General features: G+C 23.5%; 1 protein-coding gene across 2 annotated transcripts in view; it reads left to right on the top strand.

Moving 5' to 3' along the window:
- Nucleotides 1–12200, top strand: part of LOC114122237 (leucine-rich repeat-containing protein 23-like) — a 38777-nt gene extending 26577 nt beyond the window's left edge. The window contains exons 8-9 of one of the 2 annotated variants that reach the window (XR_007605102.1): nt 9955–10034; nt 11604–12200. Coding sequence is in view for 1 of the 2 variants with exons in the window: in XM_050204103.1 (XP_050060060.1) it covers nt 9955–9958 (4 nt within the window). In the remaining variant the exon portion in view is untranslated. Of the gene's footprint in view, nt 1–9954; nt 10204–11603 lie in introns of those variants that run through there. The other variant, XM_050204103.1, reaches the window with a different exon arrangement.
- Nucleotides 12201–21460: the final 9260 nt, after the last annotated feature.

The following is a 21460-nucleotide window of genomic DNA, read 5'->3' as shown; positions in this document are numbered from 1 at the left end:
AGTATCATATTTTATTTAATATATACATTAATACAACATTTTGAAGTATACAAGTATTATATTAATGAAAAAATGTAAATTATTCAAACTATAAAATTATCAACTTTATCAGTAAAAATTCTGCACGTAAATGTATTTTAATGATACTACCTATACTCTATTGAAAGCTTGTCTTTCTATTACATTTTACATATACATTATAGGCAATAAAACAATGTATGATCTTTTACCTAAACTTTAAATTACAATAATATAAAATATATTGAATAAAAAAAAATAATAAAGATAAAGTTCAATTATTATAATTTGTATTACAGTGATAATTATGATAATCATAACAACCAGCAATACCTATATTATATTATTACAAAGCAACAAAATATGTAATTATTATTTTGGAGCTTCTAACTTTCCTACTCAAATGCACTACCATTTACTCATTACGCTCTTAATATAATTCTAAATAAAATATATCATGTTTCTAGCTAATGAGAAATAAAAGTGATAACTCACTAATTTTCCGTATAAACGAATAATTATAAAATCGCTTTGATATTTCCGTTTTCTTCCAACATTTATATGTCCATTAAAAATATATACGTATAAACAGATCCAATGAATTTTGATTTTCAAACGTCAATTTAAATCCCATTCCATTACTATTGGTAAAATTATAGTATGTACATGATAAAGGTGCCTATTACCATAAAATAAATATGACGGAATATATTTCGTTATCGTTGTTTATCGTTTTATTTGTATTACATAGCCTCGTCTGCGTTCGGAAATATTTATTTATGTCACGTGTTTATTGTAATATATTACGACTAGTTTTGTCATCATTGTACCTATAGCATTTACAGACATTTAGCATAGTACCGAATTATTCACATTAAACTGGTGAAGACGTGAAGTAAATAAAGTTTTAATATTATTTATTTATGCGTAAATTAAAAAAAAAAACAATTATAATAATATTGAACTTAAGAACAGTAAATATATTCAGAAACTCAAATAAATATGTTAAACGTACTTATAAAATGTGTTATTTATAATCATAATTTTTAAAAATAAAGGAGATTCGATACCAGCTGTTTTTAAGGAGTTTAATTTAAAATTTTTTTGTGTATTCGCGAGGGTCATATGAAAGTTGCATAGTAGTAATCATTAGTGGAAAATCGTTTTGAGTAAGCCTTATGAAGTATTCTAATATGTTTTCAGAAGTCTTATCCGATGAATAGGGTCGTTGGTACAATATTGGCAAACGGTAGGTCTATTTTGGTAGAAAACAACATTGTAGAAATACAAATTTATATTCATTGAATAGTTCTTATACGTCTGAAAATACATGTTTAAACTAAATTTATTTTTATATAATTTTATTTGTAATTTTTAAGTACGATTAATAAATGTTGAGATTTTTTTTTAAAAAAAATTTGTGTTTTTTCAAACTTTTAAAGGTGATAAAAATTCAACAAAACTTATAGTATGTCTCTATGCGTTATTGTAATTTAAGCTGGTACTGTAATTGTTTAAATCTTTGTCAAGTCACAAATATTTTAACGACTTACCTAGCAGAAACTAACATCAGAACTAATATTATTATAATTAAATATTAATAACTGATCTAGATATTATAGATAATTGATAAATGTACACTGAAGAAACATACAATTTTAACATTAGTTTAATATTATTTTAATACATAAAGCGAAATTGCATTTATAGAATTCATATTTCCAAGAAGCTAATGTAATAAACTTTTATGTTAACTCTGATATGAAAATGAAAAAGAAAATAACATTTGGTATGCACCAACAGTAGTCATATAGAATTAATAACTTTTAAATTTTTTCAGCTCACTCTTATAGTTTGGATTTTTGCGTTTTGTATAATAAAATTTAATACGACGAAAGTATTATCATACTGTACCAATACGAATAAAATTATTTTATGTGTCTACAAAAGCCAAAAGATATTTAAATCAAAATTTACAAATTTTACAGTTAGAACTAAATGAATAAAGACGTTTTTTTTTTTTTTTATTAAAATATAGTGTCCATTATTTATTTTATTTTTATCTAAATAGCATCTTTTAAATGGAAAACAGCTATACTTAGATTATATTACTATATTATTATGTAGAATATGTATATATGCGTCTATACTATATATTTATATATTATATATACTTAAAACACATAAAACCCATAACATTGCAACAAAAAAATACATTCAACCATTTCAGTTACGGTGGCGACGTTTTCAATCCTATACATGTCGCATAAAATCTAATCTTTGTATTACGAATATAATGAAAAAATTATGAATAAACAACATCGGAGTGTCGACTGGTTTCACACGACACCGTTACCTACCACTCAAAACATACACAATCTAGTAATATTACACATAATATTATATTCTAAGGTTCAATTTACTTAAAAGTTTTATCTAACTTCAATATTTGTGTACACAAACAATAATCAGTTGGCACATGATAATATTACATTGCACAATACCTACTTACTACTTTACATTTTTAACACTAGTTTTATCTATATGACTGTATGATTGCATTATATAGACCACTGCCAAGTATGATGGCGTCGTTATCACAAGCAACATTTGAAATCGAAAATTCTATATCCTGTAATTCTATACGTAAGTAGGTTCGTATATATAACATTATTAGCAACTGAATATTCAATTTTAATGATTTTTTTTTTCTATATCTTTATCACACATAATCGAATCATGTATTTTATTTCACATTCGAATCAATTCATATTGATTGGTTGATTTATAGTATCTATATATCAATGGATTCTATTCTAATTTATGTGAAAAGTTGATTGCAATTTAATGTAATAAATTACAAACATAAATAGGCGTCTCTAAATAAAAGAATTAGATGAAATATGCTTTGAAACTGAGGGTATTAATTATAGAATAACGTTAAAGTTATAATAATAAATAATACAAGTTATACATTATATTTCTTAATACAAATTACTCTCATTTTAATTATAGACAATATTCAAAATTATTACATCTAAGTTAATTTCATAATTATAATTAGTTATATTTACTCATTAGCATTATTAAATTCATAAATTATCATGGACTTATTAACCAGCATGCTTAACACAACATATTTACATAGGTACGCCACTATAGCTTGTAAATTGTTTATTAACTTAAAGTCACTTGAGACGTTAATTAGATTATTTTTTGTAAGACCATCTGCAGTTTGTTTATAATTCATTAAATAATTTATCTCCATTGTTTAACGATATAGGTATTGTAATTAGTGAAATTATCGTTTGTTTGAAAACTTAGTAACAAAATATGAAGATTACTCGTATAATAATATAAAACCTATTTTAAATGAAATTAAAACTTATAATTTTATACTAATAACTTAATAAAAATGTCCAGCTGCTGGGTAAATTATTACTTATATTATGAATTATTTATAAGCCTAAAAATAATATTATTTATAATTATTTATATTTGTATACCTACCTATTGTAAAAATAAAATATTTACAATATTAAGTACATATTATTTTTATATAGGTATACATAAAAGTCAAATACTACTCACTCACTGATCGCTATTTCTCAAAAATTACACAACGTACGAGCTTGACATTTTGAATAGTGGTTCCTTGAATACTCTAAATGTGCCATAAGGCTCGATGCACACACGCCGATATTATCGGTTGCCGATATGGGTGTCGGAGTTGGATGTACTTTTCACATCAGCCGATAATTTCTAAAATATCGGATTAAAGTAATGGGTTATGAAATTAATATTACCAATACTATGTGTGTATATTTAACTCATAAATTACCTACATATTGTACCAGTATGACTATAAAATTGCATCGTGTGCTATAAGTTTCGATTTTGGTAATATTATATTCATTTTTAATATGAACAAAAAAAAAATAGCTTTATTAGCTTTTTTGCGTCAAAAGCGTAAAGAACGTAAACAAAAAGTAGCCAGAAAGTTTTGGTTACATCCTTTAGTTGCGGTGAAATATTTAGAAGGAGCTTTTTATACTTTGTACTTAAATAACGAAATGATGAAACAACATTTTTTAATTATTTTCGTATGAGAGAATCAACTTTTGATTACTTATTGGACAAATTAAATAATGCAATACGACCGCAAGGCACTCAAATGAGATTATGTGTACTACCAATGGAAATGTTGGCTGTTACTATAAGGTAAGCTAAAAAAAAATATACAATACTAAATAATACTATTATTATCATTATTTTGTATTATTAACTTAAAAAAAAAAATAGAGAATAAAATTATATTTTTTAAACTGTGACAGTTAAAAACATACAGTATATCATATACGCAATACATATAATATGTGACCATTTTCCAAATTTATTGCTCGTCAAAGTTTTGGATAAATTCTAGTGAAGAAGTAGAAGCATCTAAAAGGAATCGATGTAACTTGATTATTTAAGAAACTATGAGAATCTGTATAATTACGAGTGTATTCAAAGCGTTGATATGGTGAGTTCACTACTGGTAAAAAATGAGAATGATGTGGTGATGGATTTGATTGTCGATGACGACGTAGTTAAATATCTTGAATTAATTTGATAACGCCAATACGAAATTCAAGTTTTTCATCTTCAGAAAATTTTTTCATTAATGGAATGACTGAAGCAAAAAATGACTCGTCTTCATCTAAACTAGGAGGGGTTTTATCTTCTAGATATGCTATTAAAATTTCCCTGTCAAGTTCATTATCCAACTTTCGTTTACATCCCCGATTTTTTTTATTGGATAATACTTTAGGATTTGATGAATCTTCCGTCATTTTTGGAGATACCGGGTTATCTTCAATATCCTCGGGGGCTGTTTCATCTAAACTTGAGGCTGTTTAATTTTTTTCAATAATTTTTAATAAAAATTGTTACTAGTTATGAAATATATACTTTTTAGTTAAAGCTTGGTCTGATTTTTTTTTTTAAAGACCTCACTAGTGCATCTCTTATATTTTCTCATTTTCGAATAATTAATGCACCTTATAAAATATAATTTTAATTATTACTCTTTCATAATTAATATTATTATATATTATATATTATATTATAATATTTTTAAAAATATTTCGTTTAAATTGATTAATTAAAAATAATAATTCATACCGATATTTTTTTTTCAGAAATTATAAATTTGCTTACATAGTAGTATTAGTTGTCTAACTTGGTGATTTGTTTATTTTATAAACATATTTAGTGATAAACCTAGTAAAGTATTCATCTGTGAAAATCTTATGGAGTTAGAGGATGTAGTTCACTATTCTGTAGAGTTAGTTCAAACTTTAAATCCATCAGGGATTCCACCATACAACCTATGTTTGAAAATCAGAGTTTTAATAATGTTTTTGCGTAATCTCATACTTCCAGAATTTTTTAGCAGCACACGAGTTCAGGTTAAAATCTTACATAAAAAATGTAATTGAAGCAACTATCTTCACAGGATGTGATACGGAAGAAACAGTTTTCCTACCAAGAATACTTTTGGTCCATCTGACTACCACTTTGTATGAAACAGCTACAGTTTCCCGTCAAGGTCTGTTTTCTATAACAATTAACAAAGCGCAAGAGCAGTCTTTGAAAGTGACAGGAGTGGATTTAAAGAACGACTATCTCTCGTAGCCAATTATACGCTGCGTACGCTTCCTGTTTACGTGTTGACTCCTCCGATGGTCAGGTAATACTGCGGCCTGAAAGAAGAACCAAAAATATTGTATACAAATAAATATTATAAAAGAAAACATAAAAGACTGACTAAGCATAACAACTGTTTTGCACTAGACAGTGTTATCTATATAATATTCTAAAATAATAAATATGAAAAAAATAAAACAAAAAAATACACACTGATGAAGCCGGATAATTCAGTCAGTCGAGTGTATATTTATAACGTTTTAAAGTATTAATAATTTACGAAGTTTGCTTCACAAGTTTATACGTCATACAAGTTTGTCAGATACTCGGAACAGAAATCAAATCCTGAGATGTGTCGACATATAACTATATTATCCCCAGCGTTAACCCATACAATAGTACTAGATTTTGTTCACAACAATACGATTCTGATATGCACGTACGTATTATTAAATGTTGTTATTTTTCAATATTCATCTTGTTATTTCTTGTTTTCATAAGTTATAACTAGAGTTCGAAACTACGAACGCCGAATGTATCGAATCAACCCCGTCCACAGGCTGTGGTCATAGAAACGGATGTGTAGGGATGGGTCGTCACACGACGCACGATAAATTTAATGAGGAACAAAGCGCTAACACTGGATGATGAATAATAATTGGTAGTTCGTTGAATTAATTTACTGTTAATTATTGATGATACAATTCGAATATAATTGATTATCTTGTGATTATTATTTGTTTAAACCAAATCTAGTTAAATACATTAGATATACTCGTACTATATATAAATATAAACAATGGCAAATAGTAAATATGTATTATAATTAATACGTGTTTAAACACGATAAAAATTAATCAAAGATTTTGAAAATTATACCTCAGTCATATTACACATATTATATTGTATTTTTGTCGATCACCGTAGTATAATACTATAAATTATCATTTAAACAATTTCTAATTATTTAAAAGTTGAAAATTTATAATTTTAAAAATAAGTATGAACAATAGATATATTTTTTATAAAATAATTTCACGTTTCGTATTAAATTTATTTTTAAAATTACAAACAAAAAATAAAATGTGATATAGGAAAAAAACTGCATTATTTTCCAAAACATTTTTATTTATTAATTTTGATTATACCTACCTTAAAAATTTGTTCTGCAGTGCATCATGCTTATAATATAGGGTAGGTGATCATTCTCTTATAGACTTGGCCTCCTCAGTTAATGATAAGCTTATTGATTGTAAAGTTGCACTCATACTTAAAATATAATATTTTTTATTTTTTTTTTTTTTAATCGTGTAAAATGTTCAATCTAAAACTGAATTAAAAAGAACTACATAATACTTGACTTGATTTTAAACGAAAATTCGTAATTAAATTGTTTTATTAGCTTATTACAAAAAAAAAAAAAAAATCATTACTAAAACAAATCATAAAATATTTAATGTATCGTTGTACAATATACTTTAATAAAACTTAAGTTAAAAACATGTACAATACCTAAATAATATTATATTATTGTTTTATTTTTTTTTTATTGGTCTTTATAACAACCCGACAGCAAGGGCCATTAGTTATCTTATATTATTGTGTTTAATATATATATATATATACATGTGTATATGCAATGTTTCCTTTATTATCTCCTCAATAAGGACGAAATATTGTTTTTCTTATAACAATAACAAATTTATCCCAATAAATTTCATATTCTACAATTATTTTACAAACGATGTAATAAATAATTACATATAAATTAGATAAATACTTTTATAAGCTATAACTATATTATCTGTTATTTTTTGTTAATGCTATTGTAGGTCTTCAATTATTAATGAATATTATACCTTAAACTTAAAATATACGTAATATACGTATAGTAATAATAATAAGTTAATTTTGCGTAAAATTGTAAACAAATGCACTACAAAGCTGTGTGAGTGCAGTAATCTGAACCTTGAACGTATGCACATAAAAATATAATCTGCCCATTATGTATGCACAATGCACCCCAACAATAATACACCGTAGAAGGGTTTACCGTGGTCCCGAGGTTTTTGAGGAAGGGTAATGAAGCTTCAATGATTCTCACTACCTATACCTATTAAAAAGTTGAATATAACATAGAACACTTCATAATAATTAGTATGGATATGCTTTCAGTGATGAAATAACAGTTGAAAAAGTTTTTTTTTTTTTTATATATCACACAATACATTCAATAAACGAACACTTCATATTATAAATGTGCATTGTGCATCTTTTGTTGATGAAGTATAACGGCTGCATAATACACGTCATATAATACTACTAACAACGAAGTATCGACAGAATTTGGATTATAAATTTCCTTAGACAAATAATGTTTAATTGTCATTGTGTCGTTTCACACACAAGCGTTAAGTGCTGACAAACTCGACGCAGCTTAAAGTGGGTTGGGACCAAAAAATAAAAACAATAAATAATTGGCATAACCAACTTGGATTAATTTTTATATCGATCAGCCACCATAGTTCAAGTGGAATAATTTCGTATCAAAACTTCTTCACATACAAATCATACATATTAAATCGATGTTTGTATACAATATGATTTGTATTAATATACGACATCCTGATATTTCGAGGTCTACACACATATTATTCGTTGTATTCAGCGTTTCGTATTATGGTAATTTTACACAAAAGGTCTTGATGAACAAGCGAAAATTCACGTCAGCAACATTATTATAACTGCGAAGCAGCTTTTGGTAATAAAACATCATATACCACTACGCGTGTATGTCGTGCCGTCGCCACATTCTTGTGTATACAGACGTACAGTGATGGATAATCTGTAGAAAATATAACACAAACGTGATACGGTAAATACTAATATTGCGTCTTATGTATAAACACATTACCTATACATATTTTAATTCAAGTATGTTATACATAAAAACGTATACACGCGATATTATATTATAAACTATAATATCGTGATTGAAATAAGGGTTATATATTTTAATTTAAATACATTTTCAAAAGTCTTCTCCGAACACAACATTATAATCTAACAACATATAATATACTTGGTTTTTATTCACTTGCATATATATTAAAGATGATTTATTTTCAAAACGGGTAGATTAAGTAAAATAGCAGTGTATTCCGTCAGAACCGTTTTAAATTTTATTTTATTTTCAAAAAGGTTTAACCGTGTTTATGATGATTTGAATAACGATATTGTTTTTGAGTATCGAACGTGAAATACAAATAAATTGTGCTGAACATCCGTTGGGAAATTTGACTGAATTGAATTTAAATATTTCGCTACGAAGAATTATAATTTTACAACAATTTGACACTTCACACTATAATAGGTATTATTGTATCCTATGCATTCATATAAACATAACGTACCTATTGTATTTCAAATAAACAAGTCTATGGAATTATGACCAACAAATAATCGAGTGGGAATGAACACCTGATGAAATAATTTTAATAAAACACGAAAATGTTTATTATGAAAAAATACATAATATTTATGATTATTGATTAGGTATATTATTAATAAAGAAAATAGCTGTAGAGTAAACATAATAATATTTTTGAGTAAGTATCCACATAAGTATCCACGGAGAGTTGTTAATGCGGAGAGTAGAAAAAATACATACGTGTACACAATTATAACAATAATTTTAACCGATATCTAATAATAATAAATTATAATACTAATAGTCAATAATAGATAAAAGCTAATAAACGTTTTAAAAGTTATATTCAAATTTGAAGTTACATTTCAGTATCACATACATACGGTTAGTCTGATTTTGATAACAATATGTGATTTATGAACCTACATCTATACATTTACAAATTTAATTTGAATAATAGTCATATATATTATGTAATATAATTGTAGGTAGTTTGAAATATATTATTATCGTATACAATAGTTGTACATTTACCAAAATACACATTTTCAAGAACCAATGCGTTGTATAGGTACAATAATATTAGATTCTGAGCGAAAGGATGAATGTATTGATTTTACAATGTTGCATGTTTTTATTTATTTTTTTTTTTGCGTGTGTATATGTGTATACGATAAGTAGTCGACAAAATGTTTAAGTTTTAAATTTTTAAGGTGGTTTTGGATAGAAAATAAACTATAATTGTTATTATTATAACGATAATTATTGATAACATTTCATTAATATAGTGTATTTACTGTTTTTTTTTTTTTTAGATGAAAGTAGTCAATGATACTGTGTCAAAGTGATGAGCGATTCAAGACGATTGCCAAAATCCAATCCCTGTACATATACAGTGAGTTATTTTCACTTTGATTGGCTTAATCGACCGTTATGAAGAGTAAAAATTATGTATTGATGATGGTAGAAGTGTTCATTATTAAAATGTTTCATTTGATCTTGATTCTCTAAGCAGAAGGAAAAACAAACAAAAAATGAAAAACGCAAATCACTTAGCATTCTAATACAAACAATATTTTGATATCTGAATTTTTTTTTATTTTATTGTATAATATTATTAAATTTCTTAAAAACATGGAGGGTTGATAATTTAGTATGTTTTTCAACCTTTGTTTATGGTGATACGCTATTAAAATATTTCATATTTTGCGACACAATAAAAAAATAAGAATAATGGGTAGTATTTAATTTTGATTGGTTATGTAAAATATGAAAAATATTTCGATAAAAAATAACTTATTTTTAATCATTATGGAAATTACACAAAATACCTTTTAGTTTTTATAAATTGTGCCAAAAACGTTTATATATTTTTTGTCATTTAATATTCTTCGTGACTCATTAAGACACACTGGTTGATATTATCAGTAAGTATATACACATATTCATAACATTGTTTTCTATAAGCAACAAATAATAAAAAATAAAAATATTTAAAATAAATATACACTTTTTAAACCGCTAAACCTGTTAATTTTTAAATTTAATTAAAAACCACAATAACAATTTGTATGTACTCGACGTCTCGAACAGTCAAATATTAAACATAATTTTGAGTTAATTTCAACCGTCTAGCAAGTGTAGTACGACTAAAGTGAGTTATGTTGGAATAAAAATAAAATATATCATAATAAATCATATTTTTTATTTATTTGTTTGATTGTTATCTATATAATTCTGTCGTATTATTGAAATTATTTAGAATGCCAAAGAAAAATATGTATGTATACATAGTACATATAATATATAACAATATTTTTTATAACTTAGGTATAATATACTTATAATAAATATTTAATATAATAAAATATCATTGCTTACAATATGTTATGAAATGTTGTGCGTTACAACTTATAGGTATAAGTACTAAACGGATCGCTGAGAATTTAGATATCGTATAATGTTTATCATATACCATGGATTCATGAGTTAATGCCTTAAAATAATAATCAAAAGCTTATTATTAGAAATATGTGGTGGTTATTAACAAATGACAACAATGACGATTAACAATATTTAACTATACGAAACATTTTCAAACATACTTTGAGCAGTGAACTACGAATATTGATCATGATATTTTCAAATTCTTAGTACATCAATATTATAATAATAAAGTGTAGCACTTTCTATAATTTCATTCTATTTTTCTGTAATATTATCTTATATCACCACAAATACATAAAACAATATTATACCTATATCGGAAAAAAAATAGAACAATGGGGGATGATATATCTCCCATATCATATATTGAATTTAATATATTGGCCGTTTAATTTTAACACTGCAAACAATGTAATATAATATAAAAAAGCGGTAGGTAGGATATCTGCACAGGATTATGTTCATAACCAAACTAAAAAGTAATAAATATTCATATTATGTTTTTTTTTTTTTACAGTAAAAATATTATAAGACAGGCAAAATCTTGGTTGAGAATATTCAAAACACATCGGGAGCTGGCAGACACCAACTATATCTACTTATATTATAATTAATTTAAAAACACCATGTGGCTTTATTATTTTATATTTAAGATTTCCTACGGACGAATTTTACTCTCCTGGGAATACATATTTTATCTTCCAAATAATATGTGTGTGTATACTTTTATTCGTGGAATCTAGACTTGGATATTCCTCACACGTTTTTCGTAATATGTCATCATACGGCGTAGAAGGTAACTGCTTGTAGGTAGGTACATTGTTATATATTGCTATTTGTCAGTAAAACTATTTACTTGAAAACTAAAGTGTACACAGTGAAGTATGTTTGTGAAATTAACAAGGTTACGTTTTCATACCAAGACGTTTATTGATCATTGATCGTTATTATTATTAAAAGTCTCAATAAAAAAATAATAAAATATAATAATATAGTTGATAATATTTGTGTATTGTGCAGTGTTAAATCAGTATAGAGGTTGAATTATCATGTCAAGTAAGTATTTATGTATAAAAATATGTAACGAGTTGAATTAGAAAAAAAAAAAATAATAATAATAATACATTCTTAGACAGTTCAATGCCAATGGTAGGTACTAAAAAATATATTTAAGTTGAAATAAATTATGCTACTGTTTCTGTGGTTGTAAAATTGTAAATTAAGTATACCTACTTAAAGTTATTTGTTGAATTAATTATGGAAACTTAATATATACGGTTAAACATGCTATTTCTTTTCTTTTTTTGGAACAAATATAGTTGATATAAAATAAAGCCTAATAAACCATTTAATGAATAAACCATGTGGTTCTACGCATATTTTTGAATTTATTTTTATTTTGTTTTATACAGGTAAAATAGTTAATCAATCTGAGCTAGATTATTTCGATGAACGTATTTTACTGCTTACAAAAATAAGTATTGAAAATTACCTTTCAAATTCTTTTCTATACAATTTCTTAATTAACACTAATTTATTCAAATACTGGTATTATTTTTTCGTTATACTGACTTGAGAAGTGTATTGTTTCCCCTATACCTATTTAATATTCAGGTGATACTATGTTTGATATAAAATATTTTATAATTATAAGTCAATAATAACAATGATTATTATATAACTGTTTTTTTAGATTTTTAGATAAATTAGTTATTTTTCGAAGAACGATTAACTTTATAAATTATATTATGCTCATCAATTAATACGAGAAAAAAAATGTAAAATAATTATAAATTTGATTATCGTTTGATGAATAAGTGTAGGGTCCACAAAGAATGCATTATTAATATTATTGTCCTCTTTATTATTTCTATTAAATTAATATAATAGTAAAAATAAATAAACAAAAGGAGTTTTCCATACAAAGCGTTTTAATCACCCATAATGCCCACTGCCCATAAACCATAAAATACTCATTGATAAATTTTGGGGTTAGCCCTTAAGCAAAATAGTATAGGTATATTATAATACACTTTAAATAGTAAAATCAATTATATTGATTGAGATGGTCTATAAGCCTATCACGGTATTCATCACTGAATGGTATACTTATAAGTATCTTATTATTTATGCAAATGGTTCACTCAATTTAAACATAGATGGAACAGTTAATTCTTATGCATATCATATGCCAATTTTAGTTAGTATGGATTATTAAACGATTTATATCTAGTCAACATAATATCATGACCATTCATAATCAAATATGAATTCGACATAAGTTAAGCACATATTATTCTTAATGATTATATTACTATACATTACAATCTATATATATATGTATAAATTTAATAAATTCCTCATAAAATCTTTTAATTAATAATTTAATTAATTTTCTCATTTAACCTTTAAAATATCTAAACAAGTTAATAGTGATTTGAAATATTAAATTCAAAAATTAAAGTTGTATTAAAAAAAAAAAAAAAATGCTGAGCAGAGTTCAGATTAAGTTTTTTTTAGTATTTTTGAAATATTTTCAATCAACAATTTTGAATATTTATTAAATAAATTTATGTATATATTACTATAGATTGGGTTAGGTGTAACTATGTCAAGTATTATTAGATAAATTTAATGTCTTTATAATTAAGTTAACTATATTTAAAAAATATTATTTCTGTATAATTTATAAAATTCATTGTTGTTCAAGTTTTAAATCTTTACAAACTAATTTTGGCTGGTGACTTTTGATTGTTTTTAATTATCATGGTTGGTTAACATAATACGGCTAATCTTTCATTGAATTTTCACATCATAAAATAAATTACTATTTGATAAACATTTTAAGTTGTCTTATCACGTACTACATGTTATTTTTTTAATTCAAAAACTATTATATAATAATATTTATATATTATATAAAAAAGTTTTTGGAATTATATTTTATATCGGAACAATTCAAGAAAATTCTAAGCCTAGAATAACCGTTTTTCTTAAAAAAAAAAAAATAATAATAATAATAATTTACCCTACACTTTTTTAATATAAAAATACGAATAAACAGAAAAATTATATACCACGTATTTGAAATCTATAATATTTAATTTAAATTATTACATTATGTCAGTTTTTTAAGAAATAAAAAAGAATAAATAATGACTTTGGGTTTATAAAAATTAAAAATAATTATAGCTCACGAATTTAAATCAGTATTCGTTTTTTCAACTTTTATAATATAAATGTATTTTATAAGAGTAAAAAAACCTTTTTTTTAAAATAATACAATAAAAATACTAACAAAAATAACAATACAAGAATGCAAAGGTAAGTGAATAATTGAAGGTGAAATTGTAGATTAACAATAATACTATTAAGTGATATAAATAAAACATAATACCTATACTTGGGTTCAAAATAAATATTTTTTATTATTCAAAATAAAATAAATGTTATTATTGTAAGTATTGTGAATTGTAACCTATTATTTTTTTAATTAATAACCCTCAATTTTATTGAAATAATTATATTTCAATGAAACGAGGTTAATAATATTATATAAATTGTTATAAATTGTTATGCCTTTAAAATTTAAATTATGTTTTCTTTTTAACAATATTATTATTTATTAATGTTATTATCGTCATAATATTATGCCGATTAAAAAAAAATGTATATATAATATATATATATATATTACCAATTGCCAAGAATAACAATAAATAGCACCAAAGAAAAGTAAAAATTAAAAAAATTATAAATATAATAATCTAAAATATAATAAAAATATAATATTGTATAATATATCTGATATAAAAATTGATTATATTTACAAAACAAATGTATAATATCTTTATCTGAATTATGTAGGTACGTATATGTGTATCATCAAATACAGAATACTAATTACTAATATAATATACATATACATACTTTATTAAACATAATTTTTTTACACGGAAATTATGAAAGTATTAAAGTAACATTAATATGTCAAAAAAAAAAAAAAAAATACAATCTGAATACAATGCATAACGTTAATTATGCACATAATATCTGAAATATCAAATCATTCTTTTACGTCACTCAGTTGATAAATATAAAAAATATAAAAGCTAGAAAATATTATATTTAATATGTAATTATTTTTAAATAACCATTATTAAAGTTTATTTAATTAATCTACTTAAATGATACGAGTAATATCATTATTTTATCTCTAATATTCTTAAATAAATTAATATATCATGTTTTGTTAATAATTATGTAATTTGAATTCAATATTGATCAATAAAAAAAATCAAAATTTATTTTATGCATGTTATTAATTTTTAGTTCTCCGAATAATGTAAAAGTATGCACATTTTTTTTTATATATAAAATTAGCATATTCATTGCCATTATCTAGGCAGGTATGGGAAAAATAAAGGTTTTTTTGCCTTCAATGTGACTTAGCAGTACTAATATTATAAACTAATAAATTTCAAAATTGTATAGTTACAAAACCATATAATAGTTAGCCCGATACTGGTTATTGTTAGCTCAAATGCATACAATTGTGTACACTTTATTTATTGCTCATTCAGCAGTAACATTTAACCGAAAGTGTATAAGTATAACATATAACATTGTACAGTCAGTGTCCAATGATAACTGAATTGTTTTATTTTTTTTCATTTTTTTTTTTTTTGTTTAACAAAAGTTTATTAAATTAACGTGAACAACGTCAAGACACGAGATATAATTTTAATTCAATCAGTATCAGTTTCAGAAATTCTAATAAAAATAAAATATTTACAACACTATAATATGATGGACGACGGTATACTATTATAATATTGGATCCATGTGAAACACGTGTGAAATTCCATCAACATGAAAGTTAAAATCATTACTTGAAATACTGTTATGTAAAATATATTATTTTTATAATATTATTATACCGGTGCAATGTATTATTAAGACGATAATATTCAATAAAACTAGCATGTGGAAAAAATACAACGTTAGTATAAAACGAGAACACTGCACTATCGTGAAGGTGAAAATTTAAAAACCATAATTTGCATATTTTCCAATACCTGTAAATTGTAATAGATTTGTAAATAAAAATTTTAGTAGGTATATAAATTAGCATGACAAATTTACTTACTTTTACGAACGAAACGTTTTTAAATCGATACATTATGTGTACATTAATAAAACTTAATTATAAATGGAATTTGTACTTAAACGTATCATAAATTGTATTCACAACAAATTTACTAATTTTTTTTTATATGAAAATGAATTTTCGTAGCTACTGTGTGTACGTTAATACAGTATAAATAGTTGACATTTAACAACACGTTTTACAGTTTTGATGCTAATATATACCATAAAATATTTTATATACAAATATAAATGAATAATATTATTATATTATTCTAATAAAAATCTATAAATATTATAATTAACAACCTTATTAGTCAAGTTATTGAGTCAATTTCAATGTAAATTCTAGTTTTTGGCTACTGGTTTTAGTATATATCATATCATTATGTTATGTAGTTAAAAATATGCACTAAAGCGTGTTGTTTCAAATTATTTTTTTATTTTAAACTATGCATACGCTGTATTAAAAAGTAAATATAAAACAAACCTATGACTTGATTTTATGGATTTGAACTGATAAAACACATTGCACATATTATGATCTAATCCTTTTCATAAACTTTAAGCAGCTTATATTAACATACCTATTATATTATAAATTATTATGCATACTCACGGGTTTATAGCAATCAGGGTAACAATATTAACTGTAATAATATAAATATATAATATTGCAACGTTAGTCATTAACACGAATCAATAGTTAAAGTTCAGTTTAATTTTATCTTAAATTCTTAACCTGCTACTTCCGTCTGTTGTTATTTATAAATAATTAGTTAATATTGAACTGAATCTCAATATAGTTTAATTATATAACTTTAATAATTTTTATTAAAACAATTATGTCTCTAATTATCATAAAAATCATAACGCTTGCCACTAGGATAATATCACATGTACAAAAAATAATAATAATAATAATAATAATAATAATAATAATTAAATTCAGTTATAGAGATAATATGTAAATTATTCTGTTTTAATTATTATTTTGTCTTCCCAAGATATTTCTAAAATCATAGTACTATTAATTAATTTTTAACTTCGTGTCAATTGCATCCCCTCGAAATTTTAATTACAATATTTAATTATTATTACATATTTCCTATTATCTACTCATTGTTTGTATGTTAATTTAGCTGACTTTATTTTAATGGGTTAGACTTAATATTATACAAAAATATATAATAATATAAAAGTCATATTGGTATTAAATATATGTTACATATTACATTGTGCAAACATGTCTAAAAAATGTATTATAAACTTATTATTTACCATAATATAATATACAAATTTATCAAGCAGTTCAAAATTAAGTAACAATAAAATGTAGAAGGTATTCATTAAAGAACAAACATAATAATTTCGGTTTTGTTTGATGAATTTTTTTCCAAACTGTTATTGACTGGCTGTAAGTTATGTTTTAATATAGAACAATGAAAGTTTATTCATTAATCTTGTACTAATGTTCGGAAGATGTTTTATGCAATATTCACAATTTTGTTGTCTTTAAATTGGTTATTTAAATAAACAACAATAATACTCAATAAGAAACTTGAAGATTTTTAGAACAATTATTTTCAAATGCACAATTCAATCTGAGAGTACAACATATAAATTATTTATATATGTAAAAATATCATAAATAATAAGTATGCTATTTATAGAATTACGCTATTCTAAGGTTGATTTCTGAATTCAACCAAAAAACACCAAAACACCGACTGATATAAGATTTTTGAGTTAAAACATTGAATATTATTGAAGGGTTAAATCGTACATTTTTTGGATACATGATATATTTTTTCTTGAACCATTAAAATCATTTACATCCAGTATGATTATTGATTTTTATAATATTGGTATCGAAATACAAACGTAAATTGTGGATTTTTTCTTGTTTGTATAACTTTCTAAGCTATATAGATGTACTCATTTCTATTTTTACGTGAAATAAATTTATTTTCTCCTGCACGCCTTGAAACGCTGTACATTAGTTTCACGATTCTTTAATAGACAATAATCTAAACTGTAACTATAATTGTTATAAAATATAAAAAAAATGTCATCCCGTGTCACAGCACCGTTACCAAGTACAAAAAATATTGTGTTGACCTTGTTTCAGTATTTTGTTTGAAGTTTTTTTTTTTGGTAATATTGGTCAAATTAATGTTGTCTCATAAGTTGTAAGCAATTTACATTAATCTAATTTGTCGTTTTTGCTAATTTCTTGGTTTTATGCACTCGACTTCTTGAAATATTTGAGTTTTTTTTCAAAAATATATAAAATAGAATTAAAAAACAGAAGTTTATATATAGATAGGTAATTGCGAGGTAACTCTCGCCATGAATAAGATAACCTCATCACACTATTTTTTTTGTTTTTAATGCATCGGTTGGTGCAAAGTTAAATTAATTTATACTTTGTATAATATCTCGGTTGAATTATTTTTATACATACACAAGTAAAGAGTGACTTTTTTATCGAACAATTATTTCATTATAATAATTATTACAAAATCTATTAATGTTTTTAAAAATATTTTTTTTTTTTTTTTACTTAATTTCCTGTCAAAATCAAAAAACATTTTTACTTTTTTTATCATAACATAATTTTTAAGTTTTTATTTTTTTAGATGGCAATATATGTTTTTCATTTCATATTCTAAAGAAGAATATTTTTTGGAGTATTTCGGTACATAATTATCGAAATTCTGAAGAGTATATAGGGTATGAGCGTATTAAAATTTAAGTGAGTGGATTTGAGTGGTACCTATGAGTTTTCAACGAAAACGATAGTCTATTACCCCTACGCTCATCTCAACTTTAAATACTTATAATATGTTAGAAGTCATAAACTATATTCTTCCAAATTTTGGATTTTATATATCAAAATACTTGAGTTTCAGGATATGGAATTAGAAATGTATGTTGTTATTTTAAAAATATATAAATTTAAAAAATATTTTTTTGAAAAAAAAAAACAAAAATAATATATTCAAAATCGTTAAAAGATTTTTAAATGAGTATTGTTCGATAAAATAATTATCAGTATAAAATAAATATTATTTAATATAATACATTTATAAATATATATGTATATATGTGTATATATTTGTATAATATATTTAAAAAACATTAAAAAACATTTAAGAGATTTAAAAATTTAAAATGCATGTCACATAACATATATTTTTTACGTAATTTTTATTATGAATCAAACTAAATTTAATTTAAAAAGTAAGCCCCATAACCGAGAAAAAAGTTTGGAGCTTAATAATTGTTAAATTTAACACATAACTTACAATTTTAGAAAATGTGAAACTAGATTTATTTATTTTACAACCATTTCTGTTCAGAAGATTTTAAACTTTATAGAGTATTTTTTCTTTTTGTCGACATAAAATATATACTTTCAAATCAAAATAAATCTCTGTTTTCACAGTATTATTTTTAACTTAACGATTAACGAATATCAATCTCAAAAACAAATAGAATCCAAATAATACTAATTCCATAATAAATTGAAATATGTACATATATTTTATTTTGTAGTTGGGAAATACTCGAATACCAAGTATACCTATGAATGAATTATCTAAAATTAAAAAAAGTTTTCATTTTATATTTTTATAAATTGTTTATGGATGTATTAACCATTCCAATTATTTCATTCATCACATCATTTGAAAGGAATTTCATAGTTATAATACGTTGTATTAAAATTGATAAACTTCGCTGTTACAGAACTGGTTTACAAACATAGATACTTAAATTCTGTAAGTTTAAAAATTTTTAAAATTATTATAAGTAAAAAATACAACTTTCAGAAAATAATAGAGTTATAACACAACATTAAACATAGAGAAATATTGGATAAGTAATTGTTGTTAATTTTTTTTATTTTCAGACTTATAAATAATTAAAAAGGCATTTTGACATTAGTATAATACCAGATGTTTTAGTCTTCCTTTTAAACGTATACAAAATGTAATATGAATTTCACAAAAATACTCTTTATAATTTAATCATTTCTATTATAATCTACATAAAATTTAAAATCTTTATATTTACTCCTTATTTATGTAGATTCAATATTTTTGACGATAATATACTCAACATAAAAACACTTATTCTTGATCAATACCACCGTAGACAATGTTTAAATATTGAATACCATAATTTAATTTATCATTACTAAATAGTTTATGTAGATAAAAGTATTAAAATTTTTCTACATTTTAATTATAATATAGTAAATACCTACATGAATGTAAATTAAAATATAAGTATTTTTGATGATTAATAATAGCTATTCTTAAGGTCTTAATACAATTTTTTTCTATTTAAATTCTTACCACGGAAATCTGGGATTTACTGACTAATGAAAACGTTTCTGTAACCTTATTCCAAGAATCGAGACTGGTATTTTACTGTAGAAACGAGTGTATCTGGTCATGAATCTAAATTATAATTTGGAAATATAATATAAAATCTTTTACTTAAAAAAAGTAAATATTAGTGTTGGGATTTGGTGTGTAGGCAGCCAAATAACGTTTATATATGCTTTACGCCTTATATTTGATATTATATTATTTTTTATCCTTTATTTATATTTTTTTTTTAATTTAATAAATTTAATAAATATTTCTTGAATTTTAAAAACATTAAAAATTATTTTTCGTACATTTCAAGAATAAAAGCCATTTTTAATGACCTATTTACGTTTATATTTTTCCTTTATTTTTGCGAAACCATCCCCTTATCATTTGATGTTTATTTTATTTATAAAAATAAAACACTATTTATAATGACACTATTTTTTAGGGGTCACTTAATATAGATTTTAATTATTTTATATGCTTAATCTTCTTATTATTTCAACTCTAGTTTATTACAACTTAACAATTGGAAAAAATATCTAGTTGACTTGAATTTAATTATTCTAGTAAAGTACTGCCCAAAGTGGTTGTGAAGATTTGTTAAAAAAATATTTTATATCATCCAAGGGAATTGCACTTTACGTAATAAAAAAAACGTTCACAGTTGTAGACAGTAAAGTATAAAATATAAAAATTACAAACTTCATAATATATCATATAAAATTATGTCTGATACATATATATATATATATATTATACTTTATAGTACTTATTTGTTGTAGATAGTTAAAAAAATACAATATTAAAAATTTAATATTAAAGGAATACTCATTTAGAA

Source organism: Aphis gossypii, chromosome 3 (assembly GCF_020184175.1).
Source record: "Aphis gossypii isolate Hap1 chromosome 3, ASM2018417v2, whole genome shotgun sequence".
NCBI classification, from domain to species: Eukaryota; Metazoa; Arthropoda; class Insecta; order Hemiptera; family Aphididae; genus Aphis; species Aphis gossypii.
The sequence above is the reverse complement of the archived record's forward strand: the minus strand, read 5'-3'. Positions and strand labels throughout refer to the sequence as shown.